Here is a 24,808-nt window from a genome sequence, read left to right as displayed (position 1 = left end):
ATCAAAGTGAAGCAAACCCCCACCCTAGAAATAATGTTAAAGATCTTCAATTAAATATTTTTGGAGTTCACTGACTCATTCAAATTTTTAGAATGGTCACAATTTTACTCCATAATTAATTCTGTCTCCTTATGCTTAGTATTGTAATACAGTTTTATTTATATGGCTGTGTATTGCTTTTTTCAAAGGGCTCATACCATATTCAATACAGAAGGAGAGAGAAAAATCAGGACTCATAAATGTGGCATTGTAGAATTTTAAAGTGCTTTTCTTTAGAACTGAAATACTATTCTGTTTGCATGCTTCTAAATCATCTGTTGGTAAAGTTATTACATTATAAAGCATCTATCTGATTCTATTTAATCAGTATGCTGGTATATTTAAGCTACTCAAATTAATCTTCAGATATCTTTTTACAGAATTAACAAATATTAAAGGATAAGGCTTTGGAAATTCAGAGCTGCCTCAAGCAAATGAAAATATCTCATGTTGCATAGGCTGACATCTGCAGCAAAAGGATACATATGGTTTAGCACCAGTAAGAAGATTGAATATGTAGCCATGAAAGTAAGCTTGCAGTGGAGTCAGTATGATCAGCAAAGAAAAACTGAAAAGGATGAGATCATGTATATCTCAACATTTGTAATGTAAACATCAAAAATACTTTAATACATAGGTGAGGCCAGCCAAATAGCCTGTCTTATATAAGCTCACCATGAGCTCAGTAATTCTCAAGGGATGCATTGCTTTCTTAAAAGTACATACCAGCACAGTTGACCTATAATCTGCCTGACTATTTGAAACCTCAGGGTAGCAATGGCATCAGCACAGAAATTTCAGCTGTAAAATTCCATTTGCAGCTTAGTAGCCTATAAAACAATGGGAAGATGCACTACTTTCAGTAGTGCAGGTACACCTACTTCAGACATTTTCCACTACTCTTTTAATGGCACAGTTAAACAGTAACCACTAGTCAGCAAGAATTGAGCATGGATCCTGTAAATGTGAGTGCTGATCTTCCTGGCTTTATATGAGTAATGCTAAAGAAAATTAGTTAAAGAAATTCTGTTCTGTTCCCATTGGTCTAAAATGTGTATGATAATAAGCAAAGTCTAAACTGAGCGTGTGCTTTCTGGAATTCCTTTCAACACAGTTATTGTGAGAGCTGTTTATTAGAGCAGTAAGAGGCTAGGAAGTTCTCTTTCCTTCTGTTCCCTTCAGGTGTTAAATGATTTTTCAGAAAAGGTGTTTAAATATATGCCTAATTTTCTGACCTGCGGTGGTTGAAGGCTAGTTTTTAGCGGCATTGTGCATGGTTCTGTGAACAGCACTTAAATCCTTGTGTAAAGAGGAAGCTGAAACAATCATATGAGTCATGTAACTGTTCTAACTGTTGATACATTATAGTGCCTTACATTTTACAACATAATCTTACATGTGTTTAAATACATGAAGTAAGCTTAATGTGGAAGAAAATGTCCCACCACTTAGAATTGTGATGTGCAGAATACTCTTGTGACAGTTTTGGCGTAACAATAGCTTTCCTACTATTGGAAGCATAATACACTGATAATAGAGAAGCTATTTTTTTAAGCTGATACATAATTTACACATGCTGGCTTCACGGATGACTTCACAGATTGATTTAAGCAAAAGCAGGTGTCACTTTGAAATTCCAGTGTAAACTTTTTGTGGTATTGCACCATTCTGACTTCACTATGTGACACTTGTATCATAATAATAGTATTTCCCTGTCAGTATGGGTAAGTAGCTGTAAAACACATAAACGTTTTATTGTTTTTAAAAAAATGCATGCAGAGTTGACACATGTTCCATGTAAATGCGTCTGTAGGATTTGACCTTCTACCACAATTCAGTGTTTGCTGACTTCAGGAGAAAAAGCTTCCTTAGGTCTTCAGTGGGTCACATATACCTTCCACGCTTCTTGGTATTTGTTTGTGGAACCACTGTGCATAAACACCAAAATAATTCTCTCACTGGCTTGTCTTAACTACAGCATTACATTGTGTTCTTTGTTGCTTCTGCCTATGTATTTATGTATGGATATTACAGTTGAACAGTGGTAACTTCTCTGAACATAAATTTTGTGAAATTTGGAAGTAAGGGAGGGGTGTTAGAGGCTATACTCTAATTAAGCAAGGTATGGTCAGCATAATTGGGTGGTGAAAAGAGAATGAACAGTTAGAAGACTAACAAGCAGAAATAACTGAAAAAAAAATCACTGCACAGTCTATTTGGTGGAGGGAATGAAGAGTCCAGTTCACTTCAGTCACTCATGGGAACTGACATTCATGTCGTGCTCCTGAGGTTGTACATAATCAAATACAAATAAGGGAATGGGGTAAGTGTATAAATATCAGGGACTTTATTGTTTTCTCAAATGCAAAACATTTTACACGTGTTCAAAGGCTTTGCTACACTTCAAGAAGCAATGGGGATTTTTTTTTCAGGGACATTTTAAAATGTTTAAGAAGAACTTTTAGTGCAGCTAGGGTCAAAAAATACAGTGGCTTTTTTGATGACAAAACCCAAACAATTTTAGTAAAGCATGCTTTTTCTCCCTCCCATTTAAGAGCATTACCCATACTGCTATTGAAAGTCATGACAAATCATAACAGCCATTTAAAGTTTGCATTTTATTCCAGAGGGACTTGGAAGAGGCTAAACTCCAAATATAAATTAAGTGGCTTAACTAGGTTCATGCTAAAGCAGTTAACTCTATCGAATCAACAACAGCATTTACTTTGCTTTTGCTTTAAAGAGTGACAAATTCTGAAACAAATAAATTCAACAAATGAACATAGTTTATTTAGCAATTATAAATTATAAAGAACTGTGTAGTTCTAAATCCTTGAAGATAAAACAGTTCTGTAAAAATACAAACTGCTTCTCTCAATATATTACAGCTGCAGGCATTTTAACAATACCTTTTCTAAGGTGTCTTTGTGATTGTTTGTGTATCTGTAAAGGGTTCAGAATTGAGGTGGCCAGTAAACCAGCCTCCCCCCCAAAAAATACCATATTTTTCTCTTTGGACTCCAAAAACATTTTTAAGGCCCTGAGCTCACCAATAATTGAAGTCTGCGTGACAGGCAGAGGCTGCTGGTGCTATTATAGGAACTAATTTAAATGTTACATTCACCTAAAAATGAATTATCATCTCTCTATGCTTTAAAATATGGAGGCCAAGACTTATAAACAGCAGTGTGGGGAAAAATCTTGGAAAAACAGATTGGTGATCTGGCAAATGGAATTCAGATCAGTTCAAAATGTGTTATAGCTGGAGGAAAACACAGTCTGATACAAATGCATCTCAACTACCGTGATGAAAGAGAATTGGCTCCAAACCCAAAGATTTCTCAAGAAGAAAAAGAGGCTTTCCAGAAAATTCTGTAGGGGAAAACCTCTATGACATATCTGAAAAATAATAACTATGCTGGATATAGAGATTGATTGAACTCACACAATTGAACATTATAAGTCCTATAGCTAGGCTAACTCCAGAGTTGCTGTGATACAAGTCTTGGATACTAAGAATTGGTTTTGATTGTTGCAAGTAGCTAAGTTTGGGGTTACTCACAGGAGATATGAAAGTGCTCTTCTCTGTCAGTGCCGTAACCCATGCCAGAAGGAATGACCAAATGTTGACAAAACAAGTACTGCAAGAAGAGGGTCCTTTCATACTCAGTGAAACTAAGATTTCAGAATCAGAGACATCCTTATGTCTGTCATCATTTTTTCCCCCTTCAGAAAATTAATGGGAAAAAAAGATCTTGGCTTCATGCAGTGCTGAGAGAGATGATTTTTTAATGGTGATTCAGCATGTGGAGAGGGCTATGTTAATTTATAACTGAATTCCATGACATTCTGTCCTTTGTCACTGTTTACAGTTTGTTGACTTCTTTAGTACTTTTCAGTTGCTTCCTTACAGGAAATAGAATGTTAAGTGGATATACTTAGTAAAGTCATAATAATTTAATTTTTATTCTCTATTCTTCCTGGAAATGGTAAACATTTTTAGAGTCTTCTCATTTAAGGAAGTTGCATATAATGGGGGTGGAGTGGGGTGTCTGTGTCTATCTCAATAACTTATTTTCTAAAGAAATGACAATCTTCCAACTTAAAACTTGTAATATTATCCACAAGGCAGGGTAAAGTCTGTTGTCTTGATTGTGGAAGGAGCCTAGATAATTATCGTAGGCAAAATGTGTAATTGCAGATGAGCGAGATCAGGTGGGACTGAGTCTCATTCTCAGTGTATAAAGGACTAATTCAGACCTTCTTGAAAGAGTCCTGTTGTAATTAGCTATTAATTCTTAAGTATCAATGGTGCTAATAATATGTGCTCATCTGTGCCCACCTGGGCTCCTATCCAGCTGTACGTTTGTGTGTAAAGATGCTGGTTTCCCTATTGGAGTGTGCAAGTCCTGCAGTAGCCTCCATCAGCAGAAAATTGCTCATGGTAGACTGAAGACAGTGCTGCTTCATTACAGCTAAGCGTTGTGTAGGATGGCTTTCTGTCTTAGTGGTCTCTGTGTAAATGTGGCTTTTTTTGACTTTTGTTCCCTTATCTCTCAAGTGAAAGCATTTTGGGTTCAGATATGCTTTATGTACCTCAGAATCCAGATAACTTGAATGGGAGTTAAAAAATGCTTGTGGACCTAAATCCTGTGCTAGGTTGCTTACAGCTGGAGTTGTTTCCAGCCCCAAACCTGAAACATGGATGTGAACTTTCAAGCATGAGACTCTTGAAGAGCTTGAAGTTCTGTTTCAGAAGTGCTTTACTCTGAAAAAGACAAGCTATTTTGGGTTCTAATATTTTGCTTAATTCTCACACATACTTCAGCTTAAGCACTTGTCTGCCTGCCTGTACATAGAAAAGCAGTCAACTAAGCCTTGTTAAACTCTCCTGCAGGATTAAGCTCCTTAAGGAGGGCTATAGCATAGTCATGATGGGGTTTGGAAATAAACAGTAGTGAAGAATCACCCAGTTCCTCAAATAAGCGTGTCTGAGCTCTAAAAGGATTTGAATGAAGCAGTCTTACGTCCTCAGCGTTTCCTGTTTAATGGGTTGGGCACATTCCTGTTCAATGTGCTGGTTAGGCTGCTTGCTCTGTGCAGTTAACTTCTCTCATCTCTTGTACAAGAGACCTAGGACTGATTAGTGGTATAACTAGAGGCTAAAATTTAAGCTTTTTAGAATTGTATGTAGTTGCAGATCTAGTCTATGTGTAATACCTTTAAAACAAATAAACAAAAACCAAATTAAAAGAATTATCCCCCAATAAATTTAATTGAATAGAGTTAAGGCTGTTCCATCAGGAATCTCAAACCACATTTGCAGCCTCTATTAATTTATTTGGGTATTACCTTTTTCTGAAACATCCTGAACTATGTAAAGGAAAATGATAGTTCTATTTCTCATTATCGACTATTGATTAGAGTTTTTTAAATAGCTTTAAACATGTAAAATGACTGTAGCTCAAAGTAGGATGTTTGTTGCCTGAGGATTGCATATAAGAGAGTCTGTAGTGGTAAAGACGAGAGATAAAAAGTGATTCATAAAATCTGCTGATGGAGATCCCGATTTCAAATCTGTATTTTGTATGTTATATAGTTTGCACAGGACAAAAGTGATTGCAATTATTATGAATTCCTCTGACTTATTTTAAAAAGGTTGCATTAGTAAAAGAATTTATCAGCAAAGGTCTCCTGGGGGGCATGTAAATACAATTTTGTATGTCTTTCAAAACAACAATAAAGGAAAACACAACAAGCCTGTGTTGTAGGTGGCAGAGTTTGTTAAAATTTGCCTAAATTAATGAAGAAAACCTACTTGAATGGAGCAAGTTTTGCTATAGTAAATTATTTCAAACAATATACTGTTTAACTTCATCTCTGTATTCAACTAAGATTAAGAGGACTAAAGAGTGGGTTACTTGCTTCTCCTAGAATAGACCAAAGATTTTGCTGTCTTTTAGGGTTTTTTAAGGAGGGGGAGGAGAGGGATACAGTGATGAGGGGAACAGCAGAAATGCTTCTTCTCTCTGCTGTGACAGGGACCAAGGAAAATATTGTATCCCTGTGATAATCAATAAGGAAAAAGCCTTTTCCAGATATGTTCTTTCTAGTTTTCTTCTTCCTTACCTTGGGATACCCTGGAAGCATCAAGTTTTTTGGATGATTTCTTTGCCTGTCTGTCAAGGATGCTGAAGAAGCAAGCAGGACTTAAAGTGAGGGTAAAGAAACAAAAGCACAATAGAAACAAGAGGTTAAAATCTTCTTTAAGGACTTAGAAACTTAAGCAGGGGATATTCAGGTTAGATATAAGGAAGAAGTTCTTTATTGTGAGAGCGTTGAAGCACTGGTGCAGATTGCCCAGGGAAGCTGTGGATGCCTCATCCCTGGCAGTGTTCAAGGCCAGGTTGGACAGGGCCTTGAGCAGCCTGATCTATGGGAGGTGTCCCTGCTCATGGCAGAGGGATTGGAACTGGATGGTCTTAAACTCCCTTCCTACCCATTCTATGATTCTAAGTCTTGAGAGTGAGGATTGTCGTAGGTAGGAGCATCTAAACAAGACAGGAGGAGGAAATGAAGATGTAGTGACATGGCTTATCGGAAGTAGGTATATAGAGAAGTGTGTATAATAGCAAAGGTGGCAATAAGAATGGCAACAAAATAACCCTTGGAGATCACTGTTCAGTTACTGGTGTAATAGGTAGCTGAATCTCCGTTTCCTCTTTGAAGCCCCATTGCTTTGCATGAAGGCAATAGAACTGAGTACATGAAAAAATGGCAAAATATCAAAGATTAGCTGTATTAACTGATGAAATACATGTAAGATCATACAAATGCCACAAATAAAGGATTTACAAAAATAACAAAAAGTAGAAGGAATGCTGGAATTAATTACATGTCGATATTACTGAGGTAAGTAGCTCGAGAGAGGATGCCTTCAACACCTGAGTGTCCAGGAGCCTCAATTAAGAGCAGCAAGAGCCACAGAGGGAGCCTCAAGTCCTCAACAGGACTTGCCCAGGAGCTGGCAGCTCCTCTGAGGTGAGCAGGGACTCACAGGGTGCAGTGCCAGGAAAGATGGCACCAGTCCTGACTGGTTAAAAACCTGCCCCTGGGAACGCGAGCGACCAGGAGCGTGGCAGCTCGCGCGGGCAGGCGAGTGGGCTGGTGAGCAGTCGCCTTATGACCAGGGACTGGTCTGGGAGTTCTGCTCTGGCTGCCCCGGCGGTGGCCAGCGTAGGCACTCAGACAGAGCCGATGAGAGGAGAGGCTGCAGTGCAGAGCTCAGAGTGTAAAGAGTGCCTGCACTGGTCTTGTGAGGGGAGGGTGCACAATGGGCAGGGCTGCACTCGGTGCTCTTTGGTGAAGGTCCTCCTGCAGCAGGGGCTGAGCTGCGGGATGCTATTAATAGGCTGCAAGTGTCAGGGAAGCTGAGAGGAAGCAGGACTGCTTGTTCCAGGCCTGAACTGTACAAAGGCCTCAAGCGTCCCCTGTAGCTCATGGAGGAAAGAAAGAGGCCACTAACCCAGGAAGCTGGGAAATAGTAACAAAAAAAAACAACAAAAAAAAAAGGAAGAGGACAATTAAAAGCAAGGGGCTTCCTCCTAAATCTAATGTCCCCACTCAGAACTGCTTTTCAGTTCTGCAGGGGGCTAGCAAGGAAACACTCGCAACACAAACTACCAGCTGATGCACCAGTAAGGAAGATCTCTGCTGGTGCTGCCAGGAAAAAGGGGCGGGTCGCCGTAGTAGGGGACTCTACTTTGAAAGGCACAGAGGCACCCATCTGTCAGCCTGACCCAGTCTCAAGGGAGGTGTGTTGCCTGCCAGGGGCTCGGATCAGGGATGTTGCAGAAAGCCTGCCTGCTCTAGTGAGTCCCACGGACTATTACCCGCTTCTAGTTGTCCATGTGGGTGCTAGTGATACAGATAGCAGTAGCTCAGAGAGCATTAAGAAGGACTACAGAGCCCTGGGAGAGGTGGGTGGGGGCTCTGGAGCTCAGATAGTCTTTTCATCAATTCTCCAGGATACAGGGGAGGACCTTAAAAAGGCTAGGAGGACTGGCCAGGTTAATAAATGGTTAGAACAGCAGTGCCATAGTCAGGGGTTTGGGTATCTAGAACATGGGACTCAGTTTAGTAGGCCAGGTCTACTGGGGGCTGATGGAGCTGGTCTGACAAAGAAGGGGAAGAGCGGTTTTAGTAGGAGGCTTGCCAGACTGGTCAAGGAAGCTTTAAACTAGATGTGTTGGGGCAGGGGGACATCATTCCATCCCAACACACCCAGTCAGTTGCCAGCACCTATAATAAATGCTTGGAGCAATGTAGAGATATTCCAGCCGCTCCATCCAATGAGCTGGCTTCATTTGGAGCTCTGCTCAGATGCCTCTATACAAGCACTCGTAGCATGGGGGACAAAGAGGAATTAGAGATGTGTGCATGTCTATGGAGGTATGATATAATAGATATCACAGAAACATGATGGGATGGCTCCTATGACTGGAGTGTTGGAATGGAAGATTGCAGGCTTTTTAGAAAAGACAGGCCCAGCAGATGGGGTGGGGGAGTTGCTGTTTATGTTAGGGATAGGCTGGACAGTATGGAACTCTGTCTGGGGACAGGTGATGAGTCAACAGAGAGTTTGTGGGTTAGGGTTAAAGGAAGAACAGCGATGGGAGACATTACTGTGCGAATCTGTTACAGACCATCTGATCAAGAGGACTCTGTGGATGAAGCGCTCTATAGACAGACAGGAACAGCCTCACGCTCACAGGCCCTTGTTCTCATGGGGGACTTCAACCACCCTGACATCTGTTGGAGTGAAGGTACGGCCCGGCACAAGCAATCCAGGAGGTTCCTCGATTGTGTGGAAGACAACTTCCTTCTGCAAGTAATAGAAGAGCCAACAAGGAGAGGTGCCATGCTCGACCTCATGCTCACCAAGAGGGAAGGGCTCATTGGAAATGTGACGCTCCAGGGCAGCCTTGATTATAGCGATCATGAGATGGTTGAGTTCGAGATCCTCAGGACAGTGAAAAGAGAGTGCAGCAAGCTCACTGCCCTGGACTTCAAGAGAGCAGACTTTGGCCTCTTCAGGAGCCTGCTTAGTAAGGTTCCATGGGATATAGCCCTAGAGGGCAGGGGGGCCCAAGACTGCTGGTTGTTATTCAAGGATCACCTGCTACAAGTTCAGGAGTGTTGCATCGGGACTAGAAGGAAGTGCAGCAGGAGGGCCAGGGGACTTCCTTGGATGGATAAGGAGCTGCTGAGGAAAATTCGAAGGAAAAAAGAAGCTTATAGAAGGTGGAAGCAGGGACAGGCGGCCTGGGAAGAATACAGGGATGTTGTCTGGGAAGCTAGGGACCAGGTTAGGAAAGCTAAGGACCAGTTAAAATTAAACTTGGCTAGGGATGTGAAAGGTAACAGGAAGGGATTCTATAGTTACATTGCAAATAAAAGACAGATTAGGGACAGTGTGGGCCCTCTCCAGAAGCTATCGGGTGAACTGGCTACCCTGGATTTGGAGAAGGCTGAGGTTCTTAATGACTTCTTTGCCTCCGTCTTCACTGGCAAACGCTCTGACCACACCACCCACTTGAACAGCAGATGCAGGGCCTGTGAGAACGAAGACCTTAGGCCACTGTAGGAGAGGATCCAGTCTGAGGCCATCTTAAGAAACTGAACATGCACAAGTCCATGGGACCTGATGAAATCCATCCAAAGGTCCTGAAGGAGCCGGTGAATGAAGTTGCTAAGCCACTGTCCATCATATTTGGAAAATCATGGCAGTCAGGTGAAGTTCTTGATGACTGGAAAAAGGGAAATATAACCCCCATTTTCAAGAAGGGGAAAATGAATGACCCGGGGAATTACAGACCAGTCAGTCTCACCTCTGTGCCTGGCAAAATCTTGGAGCAGATTCTCCTGGAAGGCACGCTAATGCAAATGAAAAACAAGGAGGTGGTTGGTGACAGCCAGCATGGCTTCACTAAGGGGAAATCCTGCCTGACCAATTTGGTGCCCATCTAGGATGGGGCTACTGAACTGATGGACAGGGGCAGAGCAGTTGACGTCATCTACCTGGACTTGTTCAAAGCGTTCAACACTGTCCCACATGACATCCTTGTCTCTAAATTGGAGAGACATCAATTTGATAGATGGGCCACTTGGCAAATAAAGAACTGACGGGATGGCCACACGCAAAGAGTTGTGGTCAATGGCTCAATGTCCACCTGGAGACCAGTAACGAGTGATGTCCCTCAGGGATGGGTGTTGGGACCGGTCTTGTTCAACATCTTTGTCGGTGACATGGACAGTGGGATTGAGCGCGCCCTCAGCAAGTTTGCCGATGACACCAAGCTGTGTGGTTCAGTTGATATGCCGGAGGGAAGGGATGCCATCCAGAGGGACCTTGACATGCTTGTGAGGTGAGCTGATGCCAACCTTATGAAGTTTAACTATGCCAAGTGCAAGGTCCTACAGCTGGGTCAGAGCAATCCCAGGAACAGCTACAGGTTGGGCAGAGAAGAGATTCAGAGCAGCCCTGCAGAGAAGGACTTGGGGGTGTTGGTTAATGAGAAAATGAACATGAGTCGACTTCAGTGTGTGCTCGCAGCCCAGAAAGGCAACTGTATCCTGGGCTGCATCAAAAGGAGCGTGACCAGCAGGTCGAAGGAGGTGATCCTGCCCCTCTACTCTGCTCTCGTGAGACCTCACTTGGAGTATTGTGAGCAGTTCTGGTGTCCTCAACATAAAAAGGACATGGAACTGTTGGACCAAGTCCAGAGGAGGGCCACGAGGATGATCAGGGGCTGGAGCACCTGCTGTATGAAGACAGGGTGAGAAAGTTGGAGCTGTTCAGCCTGGAGAAGAGAAGGCTGCGTGGAGACCTCATAGCAACCTTCCAGTATCTGAAGGGGGCCTGTAAGGATGCTGGGGAGGGACTCTTCATTAGGGACTGTAGTGACAGGATAGGGAGTAAGGGGTTAAAACTTAAACAGGGGAAGTTTAGACTGGATGTAAGGAAGTTCTTTACTGTGAGGGTGGTGAGGCACTGGAATGGGTTGCCCAGGGAGGTTGTCAGTGCTCCATCGCTGGCGGTGTTCAAGGCCAGGTTGGACAGAGCCTTGGGTGGCATGGTTTAGTGTGAGGTGTCCCTGCCCGTGGCAGGCACGTTGGAACTAGGTGATCTTAAAGTTCTTTCCAACCCTAACTATTCTATGATTCTATAATGTGTAGCTATAGCTGTCTAGACTTGGTAAATAAAGTACAGCTTGACATACTGCTGCCTTGTTCAGAATGTTTGACTGCATGGGTATACACATATACACCTCCCCTCATGCAGAACTGTGGGGAATACTTGTAATCATCACAGAAGTTATTGGATTTTGGGTGAAAAAGAGCTGGATCATCTTATTTTCTTTACCTTGTCTAACTTCTCACAGTCCCTGTGAAATGTACACTGAGTGTAAGGTGTGCAAACATACTGTAACAAAGTTTCTGGAAAGGGCCAAGATGCAGAGCTCTACCTGAAGATGAGCATTGTATATTGAAGCCAAAAATGAAATTAATGCAGCAGCTGTGCCTTGCCTTTTTGAATCCATGTAATTTTCAGACTTGTTTGTGCTTGTGACTTACAGAAAGAATAAGGCTCATTTTCTGCCTGGTTTTCAGGTTCAAATGCAGAAGGTTTTAGTCTCATTTTCAGAGCAGTGTAAAGGCTGAGTTCAGTCCTGCTGAGGTCATGTAAGGTATGTTTCACATTTGATTCAGTGGAATGAAATCCATATCAACAGATCAAAAAAGGGGTTTGGGAGATCTGTGCCCCTTTGGCCTAGCCTGCAGACTGGTTCAGAGTATGAAGTGCACCGTTAGGGGAGAAATATAAATTACACCAACAGAAGCATTTTATGTAAGCTGTATTAAGTAATTCTGCTGCTCTCCTCAATGCCCATCAGACCTCAGCTGCAGTATTATCTAATTTTGAACAGTGTATTTGAAGAAAGATGAGGACCAAGAGAGTAATATCAAAAGCAAAACAAGAAATAATGGAGGTCTGCATAATATGGCCTGTTAGACTGAAGAAGTTTAGAACATTTCGATCTGGAGAAAGGAGACTGAGGGAGATTTATGGTAGCAGTTGTCAAGTATGTTAGAAATTGATCCACAGAAGAGCAAGGTTTTCTCAAGAGTTTGCTGTTGGGAAATAATACCCTTGAATTGCAACAGGGGAATGTGAGTTAGATATTGGGAATACCCTTATAATCATAGAATCATAGAATAGTTAGGGTTGGAAAGGACCTTGAGATCATCTAGTTCCAACCCCCCTGCCATTGGCAGGGACACCCCACACTAAACCATATCACCCAAGGCCTCATCCAACCTGGCCTTGAACACCGCCAAGGATGGAGCATTCACAACCTCCCTGGGCTTCATAATAAGAGAGATTGAAGCACTAGAATATGTTACTTAGGGAGGATGTGGAATCTGCATAATAGAGAGTTTTGAGAATGGGCTGGACAAACTTTTTGTGTGATGCTGCTGTTCCATCCTGTGTTGGGAACAAGGAGAGGGGACATTAGGTGATTTCTCAGTCTCTTTCAGTCCCTTACATGCCTAGCAAAGACTGTATTTCTCTCAGTGTGTATTCTGAAATCTAGGGAAGATCTGCCTCTGCTCTGTATGTGAATCTAACATGTCCTTATCTCTCTTTCCTCCTTTTTGATGTCTTCCCTCTCCTCTCCTCCTTACCTCTTAGCATTAGTAAATCTTCCAGATGCTGATGTACCTAAGTGTATGATAGCCAAATTTCAACTTGTTCTGATCTTTGGGAATCGGGTGGGGGTGGATGTTTGTTTAAAATTGATGACAAAGAACTTCCTCATATATTGTCAAAAGTGTAAAAAGGTCATTTGACAATAGTTCTAAAAGTTTAGCTGTTGCATTTTACATGGTTGATTTTTATACAATGTCAGCTTTCTTTTTGGCTGAACAAGCATATCTAGTAGTGAGGACTAAACCAGGTGGACTGGTAAAATAACTGGGAGACACCTATTTTAGGAAATAAGTAATTTCCTTCTGCTTCTTTCCTTTCCTTTTTTTTTTTTTTTTATCTCAGCATTTAAGAATAAAGAAAGGGAGCTGGTCATCTGAGGATTAAAAATGTCAAATTTATTTGCTATTTAAAAGCTTGTTAGCTTTTACTTGAGAAGATAGATTTTCATGCTAAAGTTATTCTCATGCAGCATGGCTATAACTTGAAAACATGAAATTGCCTGAGATAATCTAGTGCCTTTGGGAAGAGAATGTAATCTTAAGACAGAATCTTCAGGTCTGGTGACATTCTGTGTAGGCACATATGAAAACATACTGGGTTTACTGCAGAAGTAGGGTGTCATGAAAACAGGGTACTAATGGAAGGCCTACAGTTTGATTAGCTCTGTTTCCTCAGATTTGCCACAGGATTTGTCATAAGTGAAGGTATTAAGAAAAACCCCAAACACCAAACATGAACCCCTTTAAAAGCAGAATCCACAAGAAGTTTTGTGCAAGGGTTATGGGAGAGGTATGTGTAAGCCCTACCAGCTGAGTCCACAGTATAAGCCACTGCTTGTGATTTTGATCCTTCTGATAAGATCACTGTGAAGCACAAAACATCGTGCACACAATAACATAATAATTTTTTCAACACATTAAAATATTTTCTTCTTTGCCCTACTTGACCTATGAGACAGTACAATGTAGCAGTCTTTTTAACTAAATACCAGTTCTGGTTTCACTAGTGTTGCTAGCCCATTGTCTTCCCGCAAAACAGGGACATGCCACAAATCATCTGAGATCCACTACATCTATTGAATACTGTCTAGCTGAATTTTTGCAGAATGCTGGAACTGTGAAGGCAGCCATAAAACCAAGAAAAAATGTGTTTATAGAAATTCTTTTAGAAAGAAATGAAGGCTAAGTACTGTTACAGACAAATGGACCCAGGAGGTTGAGGAGGAACCCTTCCTTTTAAGCAACCCAGGCATAGCTTGTATGAGTTGTTGTGACCATGTGGACCTAAAATCTGCTACCCCCCTTATCTTAAGTCATTCACCTTTTTTATTTATGAAGAAAAAAATATTAGTTTGTCATGATGGACAGTGGGGGCAGAGGGATTCTGTGAAGAAAGTCTTTTGCTTATATTTTCCATTTCTCCTGCAGTAGTTGCTAAATCACAGCAGGAGCTTGCTGTGTTCATAGTATTATATCATAGTGATTTACAGAGATGGAAAGAAAATCACATACATGTGGTGCCAGTTTTCAACTAAAATCTCATCATTTTACCCATGCATCTTTCTTTTTTTGAGTCTGGCTCAAGAGACTCTCATAGATTCTGGAAAGTATGGGTACGTTCTTCCATTGATCTCCTTTGACAAATGTATCAAAGACTTCTTAGGTATAAGTAAGCCTGTACTATGAGCCAGGATGATTATGCAGTTGGCTGAGCCTGAGCCTTCTCATTATGAATTTGTTGCCTAACTCAGGGATGAAGCATTAACCAGTATTGGTAATTCTGATTGTCCTATCTTTATTAAAGCAACAGTCTGAGTTTATCCCTAGTTCTGCCATATATTTTTTCAGTATCTTTGCTGTTTGTTTGGTGTTTGTATCTTCTGCTCTTGTTTTTTGTTAGGCTAATTTATTTATCTGGTCTCACATTTGTATTTCTTCAGTCTGGTGTTATACTTAAGAGCAGAGTGAGGTGTTTCATTTCCACATGTTTAAAATTGGTTTTGAAGAGTTTATGATACATGTCTGTATGTATCTCTATAAAATATGATTCCAGGGGTGTTGCAGCGCTGTAGCACCATAATTTTTCTCCAGAAATGAATTTGAGGTAATCTAAGTTGCAGATCTTGTCATGTCTATGTCACAGTGGCATCATCAGTAAAGCTTCTGGAGTTTAAAGAGGAAAATAATCTGTATGCTGCCTTAAAAATGCAGCTAAAAGATATTGAAGGATGTATTTTCTCATTTAGAATTAAATCATCCCTTCTTTGGAGGAGAGGGGGGAGGGAAAAGAGGGGAGAGGGAGAGGATTCAAGGAAGTCCAAGAGTCTAACCTTGCAGTGTTTCTGTCAAAATCTTCCTTTCAGGACAAGGGTTTGTGGTCTGTTTTCAATTTAAATCTACATGTATTATGCTCATTATTAAGGTTACTAAACCTTAGGATGCGTGAGGATAGTGCTGTTTCCTTAGGTACAATTACAGAGAAGGATGAAGACAGTTTTTCTGCCTTAATTCAGCTCCTGGTTAATTTTCAGCTCAGAGGCCATCATTAGCTTTGTACCCCTCCCAAATGTCTCAAGAAGTATTGAGAAAGTTAAAAGATGCGGCCTGCTAGGCAAGGAGATGAAAATAATAGTTTCATTACGGTTTTCATAAATCTAAGAAAATCTTCCCATGTCAAAAGAATATGAGTCTGTCTTATTTCTGGCTCTTTTGCAACTAAGAAACCAGGAATATCTGTGAGAATTGTATTTTGCTACAGCTCAGCAGCATAGTACAGAATACTAAGAAGGAGAATTAAATTATGATTTAGTTATTTTTAAGCTAAGCTGGAAACCTTGTGTGGGTCCCCCAATACTGGTTTTTACAGTGTAGGCAGGGCTGACTTTTGTGACTCAACTAACCATGTTTTTTTAATTAGATCACATCCTAAAGGAAAAATGTTAAAACATCTGAAAATATAAAATATAAAATGGATTGGGCTTTTCTAGGAAAATATGTATATAAAACTGCAAATAAAATACGAAGATGGCAGCATTGCTTGTGAAGCTGTGCTTAACAAAAGGAAGGCTTTTAAGTTCTAGACTCAGCTGTTCATAAGCTACTTATGTTTGTTGATTAGGAAAGGTGTATTAATAATTTTCATTTAGCATCCAAGAATCCAGGGTGTCTTCTATGTTGACTAAAATCACAATACTAGCTTTTAATTGAGATGTGTTTTTCCTGTGTCTGTCTGGGCTGTGCTTTTTCCAGCTATTATTTAGGGAGAAATAAGGTGGAAGCATCTGTATTACAGCTGCTGTTCAAATAGAACAATGCCTTTATTCTAGACAAAACAGTTGGCACAATTGTTTTATTTGTTTATGAAAAGACAAATATGAAGAATTTATATTCTTTTGAAGTGGGAAGATTTTTTTCATTTTCTTGAGATTTGAAAAAGAAAAAAAAAAATTGTCCAGAGGGTATTTCATAAACTGGGTTAGACAGCTGTCCAGGAACTTCTTTATTTCTGTGACTTTGGGAAGGAGATTGGAGGTTCTTCTCTTTATGTGCATCATTTCGTGGAATTGTTAGGTTTGATATGAAATTGTTTATTAATAGTTTCTATGAAGGTACTGTGATATATTTACAAGAGGTTTCTGAATTTATTAATAAGTGTGCAGAGGACAAACTGTATGTTTGGGTTTTTTTAAGAATTGCGTATGGAATATGTTCTATTTCCCTGATTTTCCTAATGAGTAGTTTTAATGGTTTTTTGGGGTTTTTTTGGTCTTCAGCTTTACATCTGTTTTTTAATGAAATTCTGTAACAAGTTCTTTTAATTACCTTAATTTAAAATTAGTCTTTGCTGAGTCTTTCTTACATTCAAATTTAAAAAAGGACTATGTGTATGTATACATGTGTGTGTATATATATGTATATAAAGAACTATCTAATAATTTTTCATCTTTGAGCTCAGAACCAGTATTTTCAAGCATTGATACTCACTTTTTTCTCTGAACTATTTATTACTTACACAAAGGGTGACAGCAAAGCTCAGTCTATAATACGTAAATCCTTATGTAAAAGTAGTGCCAAAAATCTGTGAAAAAATGGGTCCAGGCAGCTGCGTCACAAGGTTTGACCACTTCGGGCTGGGGTGCCAGGAGATTTGAGACAGATGTTTTCAGACATGCCGCATGCCTAAAACATTTCCAGGGGTCGAGCTACAAATAGTGACTTAATAAGTGCAGAAACAGGAAAAGTATGCAGGAGGACACAAAGTTTATTCACCCCTAGGTGCACAGCCAGCCTCTTTACATTACATCTGCCTGTCAGGGTTGGCTATTTAAGCTGTCATGCCCTTGGTATTGCTCTTTGTCTGCCTGTGAATAAAGTGCAGCATTGTGATTACTAATCCCACTCCAGTGACTTGACTTTAAATGTGGTTTTGGAGTGGATCCCGGAGTTCTGTTTGCTAAGCTTCCTACTCCTGTTTCAGAGACACCACTGGAGATCTATGAGAGAGAGCACTGCAGACTGCCCTCCTCCTGTAGACCTGTCGCCTTTTCTTCTCCCCCCACCCCCCCGCCTTTTTTTTTTTCATTCCCAAAACTTTCTGAAGGAAATCAATGGATACCAAAGTGATCTGTTTATTTTTCTTTTTTTCTTTGCCTCCACTGACAGTGGGAAATCACACTGGTCGTATCAAGGTGGTCTTTACACCCAGTATCTGTAAAGTGACTTGTACCAAAGGCAACTGTCAGAACAACTGTGAGAAGGGAAATACTACCACCCTCATCAGTGAAAACGGCCATGCTGCTGATACTCTGACAGCCACTAACTTCCGAGTAGGTAAGTACCCTGAAACTGTATTTGTCCTTAGCTGTCCTCTCTTGACTAACAGAGGGAGGAGATGTTTTGTTATTAATACCAGTTGTGCATCTGTTACTCTTTTTTTGGAGGGCTGTGCTGAGTAGGAACCATTGTATGTTAGACAAGCTTTCTGGTATCCTTCAGAAATGTTCCCAAAAGTTCCTTTTGTGTCATAGAGGAAAACTCCCATATTTTTCATCTGAATTTTCAGCTGCAGGGGCTGTGAGATGCTAAGCTGAAGCTTTTGGTAAAATTCATCCGTCAGAGTTTGTGTTGGTAAACAGAGAAAATATCAGATTCCACAAAAAGTTCTGTTTCCTCCTTTTTGCTTGTTGAATGGATATCAAATGCACATAAAATCTAGCTAACGCAGTGAATCTGTCTTCAGTAGATTGTTCAGGAGTTCCTTAAAACTACAACCCTTTTTAGGAATACATCAGCCTAAAGCGTTTTCTTGCTGCTGAGAGTAAATCAGGTTACATATTTGTCATTTTTTAGAAACTGAAATAATGTTGAGTCTAATTGCAGTTATTAAAGCCAGTCTCTTCTCTGTTTATTCTTTCTGCTTGCTCAGTAAGAGAATCAGCAGTATGTCAGTCTAAACCCTACAACTGCTTTACTGTGTTGAAACAAATTCTGAGAGCTATCTAGGATAATGATTAACATATTTAAACTCTATGGTGTTAGTAGGAATTTGTGTGTAAGTATTAGTCTTGTAAGCTAAGAAAAATACCGGTGTGTGGATACTTATCTAAACACTTTTAAACCTGTTGTTTCACTTTATGATATCCTTAGCTGCTCTTAGTATGCTATTTTGTTGTTATCCTAAAAATATCATAGTATTGTTTTTTGGGGAAAAAAAAGTTGATAATTTTACCAATTTGTACTTAAAGAATGCCAGATATGAACACTGTAATTTTAGTCTCTGTCTAGTATAAACAACATGTCAGGCAGTTCTGAGGCTGGCCAATACCGCCTTTTTTCGAAGTGTGCTATATTTCAGTTTCTGAGGGGGGAAAAACTATTCCAATTTATTCTTCTTTTCATCTGGACAGACGATACAAAGAGCAGTTCCCTCCCTTAACACTCCTACTAGACTATCAGACTGTGAGTGAAAGCTCTTGGAATTAATAATATACTCCTTAACGATATGCATGTTTGTAAAAATATGTGTGTTTTGGACTAAAACTAATAAACCCAGTGATTTAAAGGAGCAATACAGCATATTTTGGGTTTGTTTATTGGCTGTTCTGAGGCACAAAAAAAAAAAAAAGGATTTTGTGAAGGAATGGCGAATCAAATACTTTGAACTTGTGTTTACTGTCAGTACAGATTTTTACTAATGTTTTGGCAAGAACCACACTAAGCATGTTTTTTGTTTAATTTTCTGACTGTTGTGAAAGGGTAGAGTTATTCCCCGCCCCCCCCTTCATTTGACCTTGTTTTTTAATTGAAATTATAAAATGCTGAGAAGTGGCAGTCATGTAATTCCTCTGCTATGTATATCTGTGCTGTAACATGACCTTCTCTCAAATACTTGAAAACTTGGGGAGTGGAAATTGACCTGTGAAGACCTGTTCCACACCTTCCTTCCTGGCCTCAGGCCACGAAGCTCATGATGCACTGTATACAATAGGCTGCTAGAAATATTCAACAAAAGCAGCCTTTAATAGTATTTGATGGAAAGATAAGGGAGCATTATGTTTAGAAATGTATAAAAACAAGTTGCTACATATGTATAGGGGTTTTTAACCTGCCTGTGGCTACCTGTCTTCCTTATTACCTTTAAAAGACCAAAAGCACTCACTGCAACAATAAGTGTCATCATTTGTTCAGAAGGGGAATGAGAAAGAGGTCGTAGAGCCCTGTGACTTCAGGGCTTTCCAGTTAAAATTAAAAATGCTGAGTAAACTTCTTAATAGCCAGAGAGGAAAGATTCTACACCTGTACGTTAAGTTCCTTCACTGATCACACATTTTCAGGAGCTTTTGAATCAGGGTTGAAAATATATACTACTGAAATAATTTTTATTTCTGTTCTCTAATTAGCATCTCTCATTAGCTTAGGTTTGTCCTGATAGAGATGTCACCTGATATATAAAGCAGAAGTAACTTGGGCCTTCTGCTATAATTCAGTTTTGTTCTATTTTTTAACATCTATATTATGTTTTACTTGTGCTTTTTGCTTTTAAGTCCCCATTTTAAACTTGTTTACTTACTGTTCATACAAAATGCATGGAAATTATAATTTTGATAATTTGACATTTTAAAAGTACAATCATGAGACAGAATGTCATGTCAGAAAATACATACTTAAGGCAATGAACAGCACTTTCTTAAGTATGTTTCTTTTTTAAAGTATCTGTTCTTTCTAAACCCAGAAAAGATAAACTCACATGCCCTGTTTGGAAAACTGAATTCCTATTACTAATAATGGATACCTACTATGAATGGGGAAATTAGGAAACTGCTTTAGGTGGTTATATCTAAATGCATTTCTCTAGCAGGAGAAACATTCTAGTACACAAGACTGAATTTATATTTTCTGAAAACAGATTGTAGTTTACCATCACTTTGCTTTGTCCTTAATAATCCATTATTTCTGATAATGAACCAGAGTAAATTTGTGTTTGTTTTAAACTTTTTGATGGACTTTGTAAACACTTTATTTTCAGAGAGAGGAAGTTGCAGTTCTCAAGCTTTCATCTGGGTTATTTCAGATTCTTAAAATTCGCTTAATTTCTCATTTCAACTGAAACTTGGTATCAGTGAGCCCAGGCAAGGAACAAATCCTGTTTCCTGAAAATTTCATAAGATATGGATAAGGCATTAAAATCAAACCTGTAACAAGAAACAGACTGGGGAAATGCAGCTTTTCAGGTAGTGGAGATTTTGGCTGTTCTCATGAAGAGCTCTAGCATTTCAGTTGAAGGTGATGAAAGGTTGGTATTTAAAAGAAAGGGTATCCTTGATTGCCAAGCTGCTCCATTGAAACTGGGTTTTCTTGCAGTTTCATTTTGTGAATGGGGTATGTTGCACAGTTAAACTAACCAACCTCTAGTATCTCTGGCTTGGAGAAAGAAAGCATTTAATACGAGTGGAAACTTCTGCTGATAGATGATTCTCATTATTCTATTGGATTGATGCATGTGCAGTTTGCATGGTATGTCAGTCCTGATACATCTACAGAGGACTGTATCCTGGGCTGCATCAAAAGGAACGTGACCAGCAGGTCGAAGGAGGTGATCCTGCCCCTCTACTCTGCTCTCGTGAGACCTCACTTGGAGTGTTGTGAGCAGTTTTGGTGTCCTCAACATAAAAAGGACATGGAACTGTTGGAACAAGTCCAGAGGAGGGCCACGAGGATGATCAGGGGACTGGAGCACCTCCCAATGATGACAGGGTGGGAAAGTTGGGGCTGTTCAGCCTGGAGAAGAGAAGGCTGCGTGGAGACCTCATAGCAACCTTCCAGTATCTGAAGGGGGCCTACAAGGATGCTGGGGAGGGACTATTCCTCAGGGACTGTAGTGACAGGACAAGGGGTAACGGATTCAAACTTAAACAGGGGAAGTTTAGATTGGATATAAGGAAGAAATTCTTTACTATGAGGGTGGTGAGGCACTGGAATGGGTTGCCCAGGGAAGTTGTGAATGCTCCATCCTTGGCAGTGTTCAAGGCCAGGTTGGATGAGGCCTTGGGTGGCATGGTTTAGTGTGGGGTGTCCATGCCCATGGCAGGGGGGTTGGAACTAGATGATCTTAAGGTCCTTTCCAACCTTAACTATTCTATGATTCTATGATTCTATGACTGTAAAACAGAGTCGATATATGTGCATAGGAAGGATGCGTGTAGAGTAACATGAGGTTTCTGTCTCATTCAATGTTGAAATTACTTAGTGGTGTGTCCTGTTTCTCCACAGAATTATCCTGCATTCCAAAATACCTGGTTTTCAAATGAATTTTCACTCTGTAAAGAATGGGAGGACAGTGACTAATTTGTTACTGTAAAATGAAGCAGTAAGGAATTAGGAAATGCCCAAATTAATGTTCTTCATGCTCTTTAATTTTTTCCCCATTGTGCATATGTATGTAATTATATATTTACATTCTTTTTTTTCCACAGGATCCCTGCCACATTCATTGCACAGAATTTAGTAAAGGAAGCAGTCATTTAATACCTGGTCTTATATTCACTATTCATCGCAGCCCTGTATCTCATTTAAAGCAGTTTATTCAAACTGTTATAAATGAGAAATTAAAAGTTACATGCATATCTTTTTGTAGGCATTTTGTATCTGAGCACTTGGCAGCTGTGTCAGAGGGAAATAGAACCATAGAATGGTTAGGGTTGGATCTGAAGATTATCTAGTTCCAACCTCCCTGCCATGGGCAGGGAAACCTTCCACTAGACCAGGTTGCTCATAGCCCCATCCAAATTGGCCTTGAACACTTCCAGGGATGTGGCATCCACAACTTCTTTGGGCAACCTGTTCCAGTGTGAGCTCACACTGCCGGCTCATGTTGAGCTTCTTGTCAACCAGTACCCCAAATCTTTGTCCTTGAGGCTGCTCTCAATCCATTCTCCACCCAGCCTGTATTTGTGCTTGGGACTGCCCTGACCTGCATGCAGAACTTTGCACTCGGCCTTTTTGAACTTCATGAGGTTGGCATTGGCCCACCTCTCAAGTCTGTCAAGGCCCTTCTGGATGGCATCTCTTACCTCCAGCGTGTTGACTGCACCATACAGCTTGGTGTTGTTAGCAGACTTGCTAAGCTTGTACTCAATCCCACTGTCTGTGTCACAGAAAAAGATATTGAACAGTGCCAGTCCCATACTGCAGATGAGGAGACTAAGGAGAGTTTAAGATTTTTTTTCCCAAGACTATAGGACAGAATTGTATCACAAATGGTGATAAAACTGTTACTCTGCTAATTCAGTGTTCATCAGTATCTCTTTTAACACTCTCTTCCCATTTTCTTCTGATCCCTTTCCATATAACTTGCACAGTTGTCTCTCCTCATGGCTTTGCAGTGCACAACCTTAGTTTGCTTAGGCTGTTACCAGGGATAAGGGAGTATTTTGTTGTGTGCTTTTCTTTGGAAGAAGGGCAGATTTTTAGGAACCCTGTATTTCTTGTTTCATTAAATCTGAGTGAACCTTAAAGTGTTTCTCCTACAGCTTCACTGGTCTTTGTAGGTAGTTGTTGTGAGGTAGAGAATGATGTCGTGTGTGTGTTGTGGCCTGCAGTCTGTGTAAGCCAATCTTCCGTGTGAGACTTGTATATCCCTCCTGCTTTCTTCATTTCTCATCCATAAAATGTCCATTTGTCTCTGATCCTATATTAACATGATAATAAAGATCTGCCAGACACCTTTTGGTGACATAGTGTCCAAAGTAACAATATATCCGGTCCTTCATATTTCGAAGGACATTATTGATTTAATAATAAATTTTAAAACTTTCAGCATGGATCACAGGGATCTGCATATTCTGTACCCTGTTGCAATAATGATCAAATTATCATAGAATCATAGAATGGTTTGGGTTGGAAGGGACCTTAAGGATCATCTAGTTCCAGCTCACCCTATTATATTGCCTAATGGATGTTGGCACTTTCCTTATTGGAATTTTGTGTCAAAAAAATTTCCTGTTTTACCGTGTTGACTCTGTACAAGTGTTTTTTGGATAATTGAGGTTGTCCAGAAGTTTCCAATTATGTATAGACAGCAACTTCCATGAAACAGCATAAACATTCTGCTCAAATTTTATTTGGTCTTCTGTTGAAAGTAATGAAAGTAAGTTTGACCAATATATTTTAAAACAATTGGTTATTCAAAAGGAGCTTAGTAAAAAGGCTCACTATGTAATTATTCTTGCAGAATTTCCTATATAAGAGTCTAGGAGCATAGTTCTTTATAGCTATGAAAATGTAAAGCAATTACTTTACAAAACATTAATAGAATATTAAAATTTTGTTCAGACATACGTGATCATGAATTTCTATCAATACGATTGAAGTTAGCATTGCTTTTTGTTATTTATTGCATTTTATTTTGATTATATTTATTATATTTATTTTTTAAAAATGGCAATGACCTGTAAGCAAGCCAGCACGTTTTTATCTGTAGTTAGTGAATGACAAGAAATCTAAGAGCAATGAATGGCCTTTTCTTGCTGCCAGTTACTATGTGATGAGTGACTATGACATTTGAGGAAGATTTTTCATTATTGCATGGTATGAAAGGCATTGGTTATAAATAATATTGGAGGGCAAATTTGATGACATGTGAAGACTTATAAAAGACCAACAGCTTGTAGAAGTGTTTGTGTAGATTTATGAGCTGTACAGAATCTTCTGGCAGCTTGTGAGGTGTACACTTAATTTTTCTACCCCTCATATTTTACTCTTTGTTGTGCTGGGTTTAGTAAGAGTTGCTAGAATGGCAACATGTTAGAAGAGATGCTTTATTCTCTTATTATGAAGTTGTTTTTACTACTTGGTGATGTTAGTCTGGGTAGATGAGCCATCGAGCCTGATCTGTATAATTTGTGCCCCAGCAAAACATTATTCTTATGGCTTCAGCTGAGACTTAGCAGATATACATTTAGCTTCTCCAATGAAAGTTTTAAAATAATTGATAACAAATGTTATGCAGAGATTTTTTAAATTCCTTTTGTAACATAAGTGAGGAAAATTAATATATTTTAAATGCTTTCTTTGTCAATTTGATTATGTTCCATCAGGTATCCGAACTGATGAGCTTATTTTAGGAATAACCACTTAGCTCTATAACAGCATATGACAATTCATAGTCTCTTTTCAGTAGCGTATTCTCTGTGGGTGAGAGAAGTGTTACTTTGAACTATTCTTGGGTTTTGCACTTGAACTCGCCCATAGTATCATCCTTTTCTGAAGTAGTTATGATGAAAGAACCGTATCAGTTTAGTCCTTTGCTGTCTCTTTGGTGGCTACCTTGTAGCCTTATTTGGTAAAAGTTTTGGTTCTACTCCTGCTGCAGTAATTATTATTTATGCCTTGTCAGGCTTTATTGTTTTATGCTTTTTTCTTTTCTTTTCTTTTCTTTTCTTTTCTTTTCTTTTCTTTTCTTTTCTTTTCTTTTCTTTTCTTTTCTTTTCTTTTCTTT

At 39.7% G+C, this 24,808-nt stretch overlaps 1 protein-coding gene across 1 annotated transcript in view; it reads left to right on the top strand.

The window, feature by feature from the left end:
- The window catches only part of LTBP1 (latent transforming growth factor beta binding protein 1), a gene marked incomplete at both ends in the record, with an annotated part of 198,370 nt that overhangs the window by 52,668 nt on the left and 120,894 nt on the right, over positions 1–24,808 (top strand). The window contains one exon of the mRNA XM_080615803.1: positions 17,476–17,643. Within this exon, the coding sequence (XP_080471929.1) occupies positions 17,476–17,643 (168 nt within the window). The remainder of the gene's footprint in view (positions 1–17,475; positions 17,644–24,808) is intronic.

This window comes from Psittacula echo (genome assembly GCF_963264785.1).
Source record: "Psittacula echo genome assembly, chromosome: 4".
Taxonomy (NCBI): Eukaryota; Metazoa; Chordata; class Aves; order Psittaciformes; family Psittacidae; genus Psittacula; species Psittacula echo.
Note: the sequence above shows the minus strand (reverse complement) of the source record. Positions and strands in the feature narration are given on the sequence as shown.